The following is a 16,641-nucleotide window of genomic DNA, read 5'->3' as shown; positions in this document are numbered from 1 at the left end:
GTCTGGCACCTGTGTCGGTGGCACATAAAATCACCCACTACACTCTCAGAGTAGTTGGCGCTAGGAAGGGCATCCATCTGTAGAAACACTGCCAGATCTGACTGGCCTGGTGCAGCCTTCGGGCTTCCCAGACCCCGGTTGAACCGTCCAACCCATGCTAGCATGGAAAGCAGACGCTAAACGATGATGATATGAGTGAAGGACATCAAAAAAACGTTGAACACAATGAGAAACATAAACGCAAAAACAGAATACAAGACATATATATATATATATATATATATATATGCATATATACATACCTACATATATATGTATATATACATGCATATATGGGTACAGGACATAGAAAAAAACGTTGAACAATGAGAAACGAAAACATAAAAACAAAAACATAGAAAACGAACATTTTTTGGCAAAACGAAAAAACGAAACAGAGAAATGAGACATGAAACATAAAGAATATTCCCCTTCGTCAGTTGTCCCTGTTTCATCGACTCCCACGTTTTGAAGGTATATACATACAGGGCTGGCCCAAGTCACCTGACAGTAAATCAAAACCATTTAATTCCAGAATCGAAATCGATCAATGGAAATTGCAGCTGTGATGCCAGCGCTGGTGGCACGTAAGAGAACGATCCGAACGTGGCCGTTGCTAGCGCCGCCCCGACTGGCCTCGTGCCGGTGGCACGTAAAAAGCACCATCCGTTTGTGGCCGTTGCCAGCCTCGCCTGGCCCCCGTGCTGCTGGCACATAAAAAGCACCATCCGATCGTGGCCGTTTGCCAGACTCGTCTGGCACCTGTGTCGGTGGCACGTAAAAAGCACCATCCGTTCGTGGCCGTTGCCAGCCTCGCCTGACCCCCATGCTGCTGGCACATAAAAAGCACCATCCGATCGTGGCCGTTTGCCAGACTCGTTTGGCACCTGTGCCAGTGGCATGTAAAAAGCACCCACTACATTCATGGAGTGGTTGGCGTTAGGAAGAGCATCAAGCTGTAGAAACATTGCCAGATCAGACTGGGCCTGATGCAGCCTTCTGGCTTCCCAGACCCCAGTCGAACCGTCCAACCCATGCTAGCATGGAAAGCGGACGCTAAACGATGATGATGATGATGATTAAAACAAAGAATTATTTTATATGAGACTTAATTAATAAATAGACGAATGTTGAAAAAAAGCAGCGATTTTAACTCACAGCATTCAATTATTAAAATTAAACATTCCTAATTGGAATGAATAAATGAAATTGAATTTTAAGTAATTATGGAATTTTTGATTTACTGTCGGGTGGCTTTTGGCCAACCCTGTGCATATAGATCAAATTTACAGGTAACAAAAGAGAAAGACAGGTGTTGGAACGAGAAGCAGGTGTATTAGTAAGGGGCTCGGGAATATTGTAAAAGTCTTTCATGCTTCAAGCTTAGGGTCTTCGACAGAAAGGAATTAGAAGGAAATAAATATATGGATGGAAAAATATGTGTAGAGATTAACCCTTTCGTTACCAACCCGGCTGAAACCAACTCTTGCTCTGAGTACAAATGTCTTGTTTTCATAAGTTTTGAATTCAAATCTTCCAACAAACCTTAGTCACAATTTATGTTCCTAACGCTAGCTGAATGATAACTAAGTCATTTTACTAAATTCTGTGTTATATTTAAAATTAATTGAAAGAAACACAGAGCATCTCAAAATAAATACAGTAATGAAAGGGTTAAAGGTTTCTGTCTAATACATTAGCTTAGAAAGCTTGGGTTGCCATGGCGCTATAGTAAAAAAAAACACTTGTCCAAGGTGCCATAAGATGGGATTGAACCTGAAACGATGTGATTGGGAAGCAAGCTTCTTAACCATACAACCAGACCACATGTGTGAAAAAAACAAAATTTTTTTTTAATTAAAATTTCGATGTCAGACATAATCCTTATTCTTAAATAAGCTACAAGGAACGGTAATCGTTATTCCTTCCAATTAAAATGTTCTGGAGTCGAGAGAGATGATGATGAGAAACAAGCAATCAACAGAATCCAACACAGCATATAACTGGTTATATTTTATTGGTTCCTCTGGGAATTGAACTCAAAACATAAGAATTGAAACTGGACATTTCAACGCTTTGCATCATGCTCTTCCAGCATTCTCTTTCCGATTTGCCAATCTAAGCGAGAGTAACGAGAATAACCGTAATTATTTCTACATTTGGCACAAAACCAGAAATTTTGAAGGGAGGCGCAGCCGATAACATCAACCCCTGCTTCCCCCAGTGTTCAACTGCTACTTGTTTTATCAACCCTGAAAGGGATGAAGGGTCAAGTTGACCTCGGCACAATTTGACCCTAGAATGTAAAGAGTACGAAGAATTCTGCTAAACATTTCGGCCAATGCTTTAACCGTTTTGCCAAGTCACTGCCTTAAAATAATATCAATCCTTTCTACTATAGGCCCAAGGCTTCAAATTTGGGGGAAGGGTTAAGCCAATTACATCGACCACCTGTATTATCTCTTGTGAAAGGTAGGAGAGTCCAGTTTGCTGGACATTGTCGTAGAGCTGAAAACGAGGTAATTTCTACTCTTCTCCTCTGGAAGCCATCTGCTCGCGATGCCAGAGGGCGCGCACTCTCCTACCCTGATGTAATCTCCAGGGATACAGGCATCCAGCAACAGGACCTCTGTAATGCCATGATGGACCGTGAAGTCTGGCATAGCATAGTAAATTCCATTGTCTTGACCACGGTCGAACAATGATGATGATAATAATATATATATATATACATACACACATATCATCTCTTGTGAAAGGTAAGAGAGTCCAGTTTGCTGGACATTGTTGTAGAGCTGAAAAAGAGGTAATTTCTACTCTCCTCCTCTGGAAGCCATCTGCTCTCGATACCAGAGGGCGCACACTCTCCTACCCTGATGTAATCTCCAGGGATACAGGCATCCAGCAACAGGGCCTCCGTTAAGTCTGGCGTAGCATAGTAAATTCCATTGTCTTGACCACGGTCGAACAATGATGATGATGATGACATCAACCCCAGTATTTAACTGGTACTTAATTCATTAACCCCAAAAGATGAAAGACAAAGTAAGCATTTCGTCCAGCGTGCTAACGACTTTGCTTAATGATAATAATAATAATAATAATGATAATCCTTTCTACTAAATGCACAAGGCCTGAAATATCAGGGGAGGAAGTTGATTACATCAACCCCAGTACACAACTGGTACTTATTTTATCGACCACAAAAGGACGAAAAACAAAGCCAACCTCATGGGATTTGAACTCAGAACACGAAGACTGACCAAATACCAGCATTTTGCCCAGTGTGCTAACGATTCTGCCAGTTTGCTGTACTTGGTTCCAAATTTTGGCACAAGGCGAGCAAAACTGCAGGCGGGATTAAGGAAATTACATCAGCCCCAGTGTATCACTGGTACTTACTTTATTCTTTTCTACTGTAGGTACAGGGCCCAAAAATTTGGGAGAGGGGGGCCAGTCGATTAGATGACCCCAGTGTGTCACTGGTACGTATTTTATCAACCCCAAAAGGATGAAAGGCAAAGTTGACCTCAGAATGTAAAGAACGGATGAAATACCGTTAAGGATTGCTACCTTAATAATAATAATAATCTTTTCTACTATAGGAACAAGGCTTGAAAATAAGGGGCAGGCAAAGGCTCGTTGATTTCATCAACCCCAGGATTTGACTGGCACTTATTTTACCAACCCTGACAGAGTGAAAGGCAAAGTTGGCCCTTGGTGGGGATTGAACCAAGAACCAAAAGAGCTGGAATGGTTTCTGACACAGGTACGAGGCCTGAATTTGGGTATGAGTACAGCTGAGTAAATCAACCCCCAGTACAAAACTGGTACTCTATTCTATCAGCTTTGAAAGAATGAAAGGCAAAGTTGACCCAGGCAGGATTTGAACTCAGAATGTCGGGAACTGGAACAAATACCACAAGGCATTTGCCTGACACCCTAACAATTCTGCCAATACTAATTGCTAAATTGGCCACAAGAATATAGATTGTTTTGAGGGGGAGAGCCATAAGCAGTCAATAAAACTGACCCCAGTACTCAACTGGTACTTTATTTTATCAGTTTCTGACACAGGTACGAGGCCTGAATTTGGGTATGAGTACAGCTGAGTAAATCAACCCCCTCCCAGTACTCGACTGGTACTTTATTTTATCAACCCTCAGAAGGATGAAAGGCAAAGTCGACCATGGCAAGATTTGAACACTGAACGCCAAGATACGCTGGGTTCCCAACCTTGCTTTTCTAGCATTTTTCTCCGTTCAATTTGCCAACTTATAAAATATAAATAAAATGTAATTAGTAAAAGGAAATGATAATGCTGGTGATGGTAATGATGATGATGATGACGATGACGATGGTGATGATGACAATGATGATGATGATGGTGGAATGATGGTGAAGGTTGTTCCAACACGTCCAGCTATATTTCATTCCTGGGTTTCATTTTGCCAACAATGATTTTACCGTAGCCTCCTCTGCCTTCGTCGTAATCCGTCCTGTATTCATCTCGCACCTGTCAACAGACACAAAAAAAACCATCTCAATAATTACATCTCCTACCACACACCACTATATTACACCATACACACACACACACACACACACACATTTACAGGTGAGGTACAAAACAGACAGGTAGGAAAAAAAATAATACATGAATACCAACCGTAAAGGAAAACAATATTTTAACGAAGATGAAATTACCTCCAGTTTCGATAGAATTACACTATATTACACTATACACACACACACACACGTTTACAGGTGAGGTACAAAACAGACAGGTAGGGAAAAAATAATACTTGAATACCAACAGTAAAGGAAAACAATATTTTAACGAAGCTGAAATTACTTCCAGTTTCGATAAAATTACACTATAATATAATAATAAAACATTGTGTACAGTGCTCAGGTGCACTACAATTCATCTAAAGTGTATATATATAATCAGGTGTAGGTTCGGCGGATTTCGGAAAGCATGAGGGCCTTAAAGGATGCAGTGTCATGGCAGTCAACAACTGACGCAGGCAGTTTATTCCATGCTTCAGCAACACTGAGCGTAAAAAAATGTTTCCGTAAGTCATGGGAGCTGTGTTGTTTTCTGACTTTACACTATACATTATATTACACTATACACACACACACGTTTACAGGTGAGGTACAAAACAGACAGGTAGGAAAAAAAATAATACTTGAATACCAACCGTAAAGGAAAACAATATTTTAACGAAGCTGAAATTTCTTCCAGTTTCGATAAAATTAAATAGATATCTCTCTCTATATAAACGGCAGTTTGTCTGTGTGTGTTTCTGTGTGTCTGTTTGGTTGTACCCTCACCCTGACCACGGCTTTCAACCGATTCTGATGAAACTTGACACACACATAGCCCAATGTCATAATTCAAAACTAACGCAGCGAAAATTTTGAAAAGTTCCCCCAGTTCTGAAAAAATCGATAATTTCAACATGGGGTCGAGAATCTAAGCTTTTTATATGCAACACATTTTCTGGGCTGTACGAGGGCTGTTCACGCGTTGGGAGGCACAATGATGTTTTCATGTTTTCGCCCAAAGGGACAGCTAGGAACATCGTATACACAGAAGTATTCGAGTGAAAAGACATTGCAACCTACACATGCGCCTTCGTTTCCTAGAGGGAAAGGACTAGATTGGGATTAGTCGTTGCCTACTAGGGGCTCTTACATACCCGAGCAACGCCGGGCTATGCTGCTAGTATATATATATATATATGGGGATATTTTGACCATTGCTTTTTGGCCAACTAAGTTCCCTGCCAGCGTGTATTGTGTGTTTTGCAGCAGCATTAGAGCATGTAGCTCTTATTTCTAGCAATGTAGGTGTTTATAACAACCTCATATTTAATCTCTCTATATATAAATGGCAAAATGTTTGTGTGTGTGTCCTTTATACAAATCCACAATTTTTCAGTTAGAGGGCTTGCACTTTCTATGGTCATTCAAAACCATCCAAGGGTGGTCATGCACATCTTTACATTTCCCCAGTCACCCCGCAAAGCCATTAAAAAAAAATCCAATAGAAGTGACTTTTTTGTGAATTTTCTATCCAAAACCCAATCAAAATGCCTGAAACTTGATACGCCAATTGAATGCCAGCTAGCTGTATGTGACTGGTCGGAGATTTGGACAGTACTCGTGTGGATGTTCGCATGCACGCAGCTGTATATGCATGCACTAGCACTATGACCCAGCGTTGCCAGGTCATAGTGCTAGTATCTAATAAGAAACTTGTGGAGTATTCTAAACTGATGAGTTTACAAGAAAGGATGCCAATTTAGGAGCCAGAATGAATGCGGCAGACAATAGTGGATGTATCTTGTGGTATAACATCAGAGGATGTCCAGAAACTAGCATGTCCCATAGACCACCACTTTTACCAACTTATTTCAAACAAAGGCTCATATAGGCGCAGGAGTGGCTGTGTGGTAAGTAGCTTGCTAACCAACCACATGGTTCCGAGTTCAGTCCCACTGCGTGGCATCTTGGGCAAGTGTCTTCTGCTATAGCCTCGGGCTGACCAATGCCTTGTGAGTGGATTTGGTAGACAGAAACTGAAAAGAAGCCTGTCGTATATATGTATATATATATATATATGTATATATATGTGTGTGTGTGTGTTTGTGTGTCTGTGTTTGTCCCCCTAGCATTGCTTGACAACCGATGCTTGTGTGTTTACGTCCCCGTCACTTAGTGGTTCGGCAAAAGAGACCGATAGAATAAGTACTGGGCTTACAAAGAATAAGTCCCGGGGTCGATTTGCTCGACTAAAGGCGGTGCTCCAGCATGGCCGCAGACAAATGACTGAAACAAGTAAAAGAGAGAGAGTAAAGAGTATAACCCTTACTAACCAGATCTCGGGATCAGTCTTGAATGCTGTTTGCTTGTTAAGGTCTATTTCTTCCGTGTTTATGACTGAATGTGTTCCTTGCAGTATGTGCATCAAACAAATTGGGATTTTCTTGTTTACATGAGTTTTAATTACACTTCAGAGTGAAGGCACATGGCTCAGTGGTTAGAGCGTCGAGCTTACGATCGTGAGGTTGTGAGCTCGAATCTCGGATCGGACCGGGCTGCGTGTTCTGTTCTTGAGCAAGACACTTTATTTCACGTTGCTCCAGTTCACTCAGCTGTAGAAATGAGTTGTGGCAATGTCACTGGTGCCAAGCTGTATCGGCCCCTTTGCCTTTCCCTTGGACAAAACATCCTTGCTTGGACTTGTGCCTTGGAGGAGAACAATCTAGAGGCAGTCCCATGGTCATTCATGACTGAAGGGAGTTTTTACCCTATGTGTATAATATATGCATATATATATATATGTATTTTAGAAGATGCATGGCTAAATAATTAGTTGGGCTCAAAATCATGAGGTAGTGAGTTCAAATCCCGGACCGGGCTGCGTGTTGTGTTCTCGAGCAAGGCACTTTATTTCACGTTGCTCCAGTTCACTCAGCTGTAGAAATGAGTTGCGACGTCACTAGTGCCAAGCTGTATCGACCTTTGTCTTTCCCTTGGATAACACTGGTGGCGTGGAGAGGGGAGGCCGGTATGCATGGGTGACTGCTGGTCTTCCATAAACAACCTTGCCCGGACTTGTGTCTAGGAGGGTAACTTTCTAGGTGCAATCCCATGGTCATTCATGACCGAAGGGGTCTTTACCCTTTACCCTATTTATATATAATGGTGTGGAGAGGGAAATCTGGGATGCATGGGCGACTGCTGGTCTTCCATAAACCACCTTACCCAGACTTGTGACTAGGAGGTGAACCTTCTAGGTGCAATCCCATGGTCTGTGTCATGACCGAAGGGGGACCTGAATAATTATACCTCAATAAAAATTTGAAACCGTGAAAGTTTTTGTAAATTTGGTAAATGGCCGTAGTTTCTGTGTTGTTCTACAGAACCTCATGTTTTTCGCACACCATATAATTGTTGCAGCTACTTACTTTTCTTTACTTGTTTCAGTCATTTGACTGCGGCCATGCTGGAGCACCACCTTTAGTCGAGCAAATCGACCCCGGGACTTATTCTTTGTAAGCCCAGTACTTATTCTATCAGTTTCTTTTGCTGAACCGCTAAGTTATGGGGACATAAACACACTAGCATCGGTTGTCAAGCAAAGCTAGGGGGACAAACACAGACACATTTGACTGCGGCCATGCTGGAGCACTGCCTTTAGTCGAGCAAATCGACCCCAGGACTTGTTCTTTGTAAGCCTAGTACTTATTCTTTCGGTCTCTTTTGCCGAACCGCTAAGTTACGGGGGACGCAAACACACCAGCATCGGTTGTCAAGCGATGCTAGGGGGACAAACACAGACACACAAACACACACATGCATGTATATATATATATATACATATATACGACAGGCTTCTTTCAGTTTCCGTCTACCAAATCCACTCACAAGCCATTGGTCGGCCCGGGGCTATAGCAGAAGACACTTGCCCAAGATGCCACGCAGTGGGACTGAACCCAGAACCATGTGGTTGGTTAGCAAGCTACTTACCACACAGCCACTAGTAGTTTTTAAATAAAATTTTTAAAATGGTTTGTTGTGAATAATTTGAAACACAGTGTGTGTGTGTGTGTATATACACACACACATATGCACAGGCATAGATACACACACACACACATCAAGATTTAAACAAACTTAAGATCAGAAAATGACCCTTACCTGGCCGCCGGACTTTCCTCGGCCGTACTGCCGTCCTTCTCGGAAGCCAGCATCCCAGTCGGTACGGATGATGCGGTCGTCCAGTCTCGTGCCATTGACGTACCTCATTGCATTCTCAGCATCGGGACGCTCGTAGTATCTGTGGTTTTGGTCAAGGAACAAAACAAAACAACCCCCCCCCCAAAAAAAAAAACAAGAAAAGCTACAGAGGGATGTTATGGTCATCAAAGAGATCTTGTTGTTTAGCCCCAGGTCAGCCCTGTATAAGATCTTCTTGCTATGATCATGACATCATCATCATCAAATGTCTGTTTCCCATGTTGGACAGTTTGACAGAAGCTGGTCCAGCTGTGAAATTTTTTTTCCCACGAGAGTTCTGGACCCCAGTCACGAACTCATTTGCATACGACCAATCAGAGCTCAACTCTCAAACTAACTCATGAGCACATATCGAGGAACATTTTCCTATCGAAGTCGGATGTAGAGGGTTTGTTGGACACAGCGTGAGACGACTGTTGATATCGCTAGGCCTAACTCATGGAAAAGTCAATACCACCATGACTGATATCCAATCTACAGTGGAGAAGGCTAGCCACTGGATTTGGTTAAAAAGAGACGATGAGCAATGGCTAGAAGTATATTGAGCTTTATCTGATAACCAGCTGATCTAGCAAGCGGGGCCTCATATCAGTGAGGGGGGCCGGTTTGCATTGATGCCGTCGAGAGGTAGGCCCCGAAACGGCGCGCATTCTCTCCTGATGACCCCATACACTTGCTAGCTTCCGATATACGGAGCTTTTAACTGGTAGCACTTGTATGTGCAAGTTGTTTGCAAGACATCTAAGATAAGGTCACTCGGGTAAGGAATGACCCTGCTTCTTCTCTCGTTTAAGAATGCTTGTTGGTCTTGTTTTGTTCCAACCATGGCTGCCTCTGCGTAGTTATTTGTGTTGTTGTTTACTTTGCAAAAGGGCAAAGGGAGAGGGATGCTAGCACATCACCCTCTACCCACATTTTTACCATATGGGACCTTAACAAAATCCAACAATAGATGCAAATCTATCTAATCTATATGACACCGCAAATAATTGTTGTTGACACACTACGGCAGAAATTGAATTCACCTCAATAGACGTCATTGATTGGTTGAAATTGCCGAAATGCAAGAAATTAAACAAGAAATAGCTTACAAACTACAGAATTTTCTCAAGAAATCCAAGAGAAAAAGATGTTTTATAAACACATTCTACCAGTATACGAAGTTTAAAAGTGTTTAGTTACAAAGAAACTATTTAAAAAATCTGCCGGTCAAAGTGAAAAGATCCCATATTTGGGCTGGATATGGTTGGATTAAATGCTAAAAGGGTTTAATCAAAGGTTCACTGTATGTGTGTGTATATATATATATATATATATATATCATCATCATTTAGCGTCCGCTTTCCATGCTAGCATGGGTTGGACGGTTCAACTGGGGTCTGGGAAGCCAGAAGGCTGCACCAGGCTCCAGTCTGATCTGGCAATGTTTCTACAGCTGGATGCCCTTCCTAACGCCAACCACTCCGTGAGTGTAGTGGGTGCGTTTTACGTGCCACCCGCACAGGTGCCAGACGGATCAAAATCAAATATCAATTACCAGATAATACTCAATCACATACTTTATTAAACCGTTCTATTATACGTATTCTACTTATTGTATAACATTACTATTTTATGTACACTCCTTCATGTACACTGTTTTACCTTGCATATTATGTTTGACCTTATAGTCTCTTATGTGGTGGTTTAATAAAGTATGTGACTGAGTATTATCTGGTAATTGATATTTGATTTCGATGTATTTCTCCATTTTCTTATTTTGTATTATGAATTTGTGGTAAAACATTTTACCTTTGCCCATATAATACAATAAATGAATTAATTGTATCGCAATTCTTAGCATTTATGTATTAACTTTATTGGGTGCTTTACTAGCAGTATATTGGATATATGTTATCCCATGAAGGGTTGCATTTACAACCCCTATCTCAATTTGTATATATATAATATATATGTATAACATATTCCTTTCTTTTCCTTCCTTTTAATTGTTTCAGCCATTTGACTGCGGCCATGCTAGAGCACTGCCTTTAGTCGAGCAAATCGACTCCAGGACTTATTCTTTGTAAGCCTAGTACTTATTCTTTCGGTCTCTTTTGCTGAACTGCTAAGTTACGGGGGACGCAAACACACCAGCATCGGTTGTCAAGCAATGTTGGGGGGACAAACACAGACACACAAACACACACACATATATATACATATATACGACAGGCTTCTTTCAGTTTCCATCTACCAAATCCACTCACAAGGCTTTGGTCGGCCCAAGGCTATAGTAGAAGACACTTGCCCAAGGTGCCACACAGAGGGACTGAACCCGGAACTATGTGGTTGGTAAACAAGCTACTTACCATACAGCCACTCCTGCGCCTATTATATATATATATAGAGAGAGAGAGAGTGAGAGAGGGAGAGTTTGCGTAAAAAAACAAAAGACGAAGACAGGTGGTGTACAAAACAAACAGATGTATTAGTATAACGCTCAGGAATAGAAAAAGTCTTTTACGTTTTGAGCCTACGCTCTTCGTCAGAAAGGGACACAGAAAAAACAAGGAGAGAAAAAAATGTGTGTAGTGGCTAATGATCTATCATATATATATATTACATATATCTAATGTATATATAGTAAACCTAGGTATATGTTGTAAACACAGGTATATATACATTATACACCCCCACGCATTGTGGGGCGGTCTCTAAAGGATACTCGACGAAGCAAAACCCACACGGCGTCTTTGTAACTTTATCCAAACCCATCACAATTCGTTTCACGTCTCCACATCGACTGAAGAGTTCGTGGATCTGTTCCTCGGTGGTGTAGAAAGACAGGTTCCCGATATACAGGGTGGTGCTGAGCAATAACGCCTGCTCCTGCTCGAACCGACTACCCTGAAAATAGAGAGAGAGGGAAAAACACAAAGAGTGTGTGACAGAGAGACACAAAGATTAATGGTTGCTGGTCAAGCTCCAGCTTGAGTAGAATTACGCTCAGAGACATTCCAGTCATGACCATCCCATATGGTTTTCTTTACAGAGGCAATGTATTCATATCTACGACATCTAATGTAGCATTTCTATATAGTATAGCATTCTTTTATTATTCTTTTACTGGTTTCAGGCATTTGACTGTGGCCATGCTGGAGCACCACCTTGAGGGGTTTTAGTTGAACAAATCTTTTTTTTAAGACTAGTACTTATTCTATCAGTACCTTTTGCTGAACCACTAGGTAATGGGGACGTAAACACACCAACACCAGTTGTCAAGTGATGACGGGAGGACAAACAGACACACACACACACACACATATATATATATATATATATATATATACACACACACATACATACAATGGGCTTCTTTTAGTTTCTGTCTGTCAAATCCACTCACGAGGTTTTGGTCAGCCTAAGGCTATAGTAGAAGGCACTTGCCCAAGGTGTCAAGCAGTGGGACTGAACTCAGAACCATGTCGTTGGGAAGCAAGCTTCTCACCTCACAGCCAAGCCTGCACGTAGATTTGACAAGGAATTGGTTGCTAAAAATAGCAACCAAAAGAATTTTTCCAGCAGTTCAATGGATTAACCATTTTTGATGGCAATTTGCTCCAAAGGTTGCAGCTTCTCCGATACAAACTTTCTAGTTTTAATATTATCTAAACCAACAAAGGCGGCGAGATTGGCAGAATCGTTAAGACGCCGGGTGAAATGCTTAGCGGCATTTCGTCAGCCGTTACGTTCTGAGTTCAAATTACACCGAGGTCGACTTTGCCTTTCATCCTTTTGGGGTCGATAAATTAAGTACCAGTTACGCACTGGGGTCAATGTAATCGACTTAATCCCTTTATCTGTCCTTGTTTGTCCCCTCTATGTTTAGCCCCTTGTGGGCAATAAAGGAATAAGTTTTGTCTGCCATTATGCTCTGAGTTCAAATTCCGCTGAGGTCAACTTTGCCTTTCATCCTTTCGGGGTCAATAAATTAAGTACTAGTTGCGCACTGGGGTTGATCTAATTGATAGCACTCCGCTTGCCCAAAATTGTGGGGCTTGTGCCTAGAGTAGAAGCGAATTGTTAACATGTTGGGTGAAATGCTTGGCAGCCTTTTGTTTGTCCTTATGCTCTGAGTTCAAATTCTGCCAAGGTTGGCTCTGCCTTTCATCCTTTCGGGGGTTGATAAATTAAGTACCAGTCAAGCACTGGGGTTGATGTGAACAATATATATTTGACTTCAATCAAATATATATATATATGTATAACTCTTTTACTTGTTTCAGTCATTTGACTGTGGCCATGCTGGAGCACCGCCTTTAATCGAGCAACTCGACCCCAGGACTTATTCTTCTTGTAAGCCCAGTACTTATTCTATCGGTCTCTTTTGCCGAACCGCTAAGTAACGGGGACATAAACACACCAGCATCGGTTGTCAAGCAATGCTAGGGGGACAAACACAGATGCACAAACGCATATATATATACATATATACGCCAGGCTTCTTTCACTTTCCGTCTACCAAATCCACTAACAAGGCTTTGGTGGCTCGTGGCTACAGTAGAGGACACTTGCCCAATGTGCCAGGCAGTGGGACTGAACCCGGAACCATGTGGTTGGTAAACAAGCTACTTACCACACAGCCACTCCTGCGCCTATATATATATATATTTCTTTTATTCTTTGTTTCAGTCATTTCACTATGGCCATGCTGGAGCACCGTCTTTACTCAGGACTTACTCTTTGTAAACCTAGTACTTATTCTATCGGTGTCTTTTGCCAAACTCTTTGTAAACCTAGTACTTATTCTATCGGTGTCTTTTGCCAAACTGCTACATTACGGGGATGTAAACACACCAAGCGATGGTGGGGAACAAACACAGACACACAAACATATACATGCATATATACATAGATATATATTTATATACATATCTATGACAGGCTTCTTTCAGTTTCCCTCTACCAAATCCACTCACAAAGCTTTTGATGGCCCGAGGCTATAGCAGAAGACACTTGCCCAAGGTGCCACGCAATGGGACTGAACCCGGAACCATGTGGTTGGGTAGCAAGATTCTTTTACCACACAGTCACGCCTGAGATAACTTCAAATTTTGGATACAAGGCCATCTGCTCTGAGGGGAAGAGTTAAGTCAGTACACAGACCCTAGTATATAACTGCTCTTTATTTCATCCAGATGAAAAGCAAAGCAGGGCTTCGAGCTGAATTTGAACCTGGGTAGTAGAGTCAGAAGAAATACTGCTAAGCTTTAGGTACAATAAAAACAATAATATCTCAAATTTTGGCCCATGGCCACAAACTGAGGAGCAGTAAGTCAATTATATCGACCCCAGGGCGAAGGTAAAGAATAGGCATACCACCCGTTTCCGGTATTTAGGGTTAGGCCGAAAACGGGTGGCGTGCGTATTCTTTACCTCCGCCGACTCCAGTACTCGACTGTTCATTTTATCGACCCCTGAATGGACGAAAGGCAAAATCGACTTCGGCAGTATTTGAACTCAGAACGTACTATCTCTGCCTAATTTTTGGCACAAGGCTAGCTGTTTAAGAGGAGGAGAGGGTTAAGTCGATTACATCCACCTCTATACTCGACTCGTACTTTATTTTATCGACCCTGCAAGGAAGAAATGTAAAGCCGACCTCGGCGAGGTTTGAACTAACGTAAAGAAATGGAGTTCATATGCTACTAAGCATTGTGCACAATAATAATAACACTTTTGAATTTAGACACAAAGCCTGAAATTTCGTGGCGAAGGGGGTTAGTCGATTATTCAACTGGTACTTTACTTTATCGACCCTGAAAGGAAAAAAAGTCAAAGCCGACCTCGGCAGAATTTGAACCCGGAATGTAATAATAACGGTCTCAAAATACGAACATAAACATGATTTAAAAAAGCGAAAAACACCGGTTTCGTTTAAAAACCGAAGAAATATAATTGCAATAATACCTATTTCTTTACTACCCACAAGGGGCTAAACACAGAGGGGACAAACAGGGACAGACATAGGTATTAAGTCGATTATATCGACACCAGTGCGTAACTGGTACTTAATTTATCGACCCCGAAAGGATGAAAGGTAAAGTCGACCTCGGTGGAATTCGAACCCAGAACGTAAAGACGGATGAAATACCTATTGCTTTACTACCCACAAGGGGCTAAACGTAGAAGGGACAAACCAGGACAGACATAGGTATTAAGTCGATTACATCGACCCCCGCCAGTGTTCAACTGTTACTTATTTAAATCGACCCCGAAAGGAAGAAAAAAGGGAACCGACCTCGGCTGAATTTGAACCCAGAACGTACGAAATACCTATTTCTTTACTACCCACGAGGGGTTAAGCATAGAGGGGACACACAAGGACTCGACCCCAAAAGGAAGAAAAAAGGGGAACCGACCTCGGCTGAATTTGAACCCAGAACGTAACAATAACGGTTCTGAAATACTAACATAAAAAAAAACGTGGAAATCTCAACAAAAAACGTGGAAAATACGGGGTTTTTTAAAAAAAAAAACGAAATAAATATAATTGCAGTCGATACCTTGAAGTGCTGGTCCCTATAGGACCCGAGCGCTATGGCCCCAATGGGTTTTCTCTTCTCCCCAAACATGCTGGCGTTCATGATGAAGAAATCCTTCGACTGAGGATGACAGAAGGAGGAAGGGAGAAGCTCGGGCTTTTTATTTAGTATTCACTGCGGGATCAATAGGTTTGTATTTATACGGTGCCGGAACGGTTTTTATCCGGCTTGGCTTCCAGAAATCCGGGAACACTGCGCAATGTACCTGTAAATACAGTGTTTTTTTAAAAATCTTTTTGCTGGAGCTGAACCCCAAGGAAACGTTCCACTGGCTCGAGGAACCCCTGTGCAATAATTTGATATATTTCTTTACTCTGTGCAATAATTTAATAGTCTTATGCACACAATAGGTTTGCTTTTATACGGTGCCGGAACGTTTTTATCCGGCTTCCAGAAATCCGGCAACACTAATACAGTGCTTTTTTCAATCTTTTTGCTGGGGCGGAACCCCAAGGAAATGTTCCACTGGCTCGAGGAACCCCTGTGCAATAATTTAATATATTTCTTTACTCTGTGCAATAATTTAATAGTCTTATGCACACAGTAGGTTTGCTTTTATACGGTGCCGGAACGTTTTTATCCGGCTTCCAGAAATCCGGTAACACTGTAATACAGTGCTTTTTTCAATCTTTTTGCTGGAGCGGAACCCCAAGGAAACGTTCCACTGGTTCGCGGAACCCCTGTGCAATAATTTAATAGTCTTATGCACACAATAGGTTTGGTTTTATACGGTGCCGGAACGTTTTTATCCGGCTCCCAGAAATCCGGGAACACTGCACAATGTACCTGTAATACAGGGCTTTTTTAAAATCTTTTTTGCTGGAGCGGAACCCCAAGGAAACGTTCCACTGGCTCGAGGAACCCCTGTGCAATAATTTAATAGTCTTATGCACACAATAGGTTTGCTTTTATACGGTGCCGGAACGTTTTTATCCGGCTTCCAGAAATCCGGTAACACTGTAATACAGTGCTTTTTTCAATCTTTTTGCTGGAGCGGAACCCCGAGGAAATGTTCCACTGGCTCGAGGAACCCCTGTGCAATAATTTAATAGTCTTATGCACACAATAGGTTTGCTTTTATACGGTGCCGGAACGTTTTTATCCGGCTTCCAGAAATCCGGTAACACTGTAATACAGTGCTTTTTTCAATCTTTTTGCTGGAGCGGAACCCCGAGGAAATGTTCCACTGGCTCGAGGAACC

General features: G+C 41.9%; 1 protein-coding gene across 3 annotated transcripts in view; it reads right to left on the bottom strand.

The window, feature by feature from the left end:
- Positions 1 to 15,562, bottom strand: part of LOC115225764 (nuclear cap-binding protein subunit 2) — a 23,302-nt gene extending 7,740 nt beyond the window's left edge. For 2 of the 3 annotated variants that reach the window (XR_003882956.2, XM_029796712.2), the window contains exons 1-4: positions 15,402 to 15,562; positions 11,561 to 11,742; positions 8,755 to 8,893; positions 4,507 to 4,555 (exon numbers count right to left, since the gene is read on the bottom strand). Coding sequence is in view for 2 of the 3 variants with exons in the window: in XM_029796712.2 (XP_029652572.1) it covers positions 4,507 to 4,555; positions 8,755 to 8,893; positions 11,561 to 11,742; positions 15,402 to 15,482 (451 nt within the window). In the remaining variant the exon portion in view is untranslated. Of the gene's footprint in view, positions 1 to 4,354; positions 4,556 to 8,754; positions 8,894 to 11,560; positions 11,743 to 15,401 lie in introns of those variants that run through there. The other variant, XM_029796711.2, reaches the window with a different exon arrangement.
- Between the last annotated feature and the right edge of the window lie 1,079 nt (positions 15,563 to 16,641).

This window comes from Octopus sinensis, linkage group LG28, assembly GCF_006345805.1.
Source record: "Octopus sinensis linkage group LG28, ASM634580v1, whole genome shotgun sequence".
NCBI classification, from domain to species: domain Eukaryota; kingdom Metazoa; phylum Mollusca; class Cephalopoda; order Octopoda; family Octopodidae; genus Octopus; species Octopus sinensis.
Note: the sequence above shows the minus strand (reverse complement) of the source record. Positions and strands in the feature narration are given on the sequence as shown.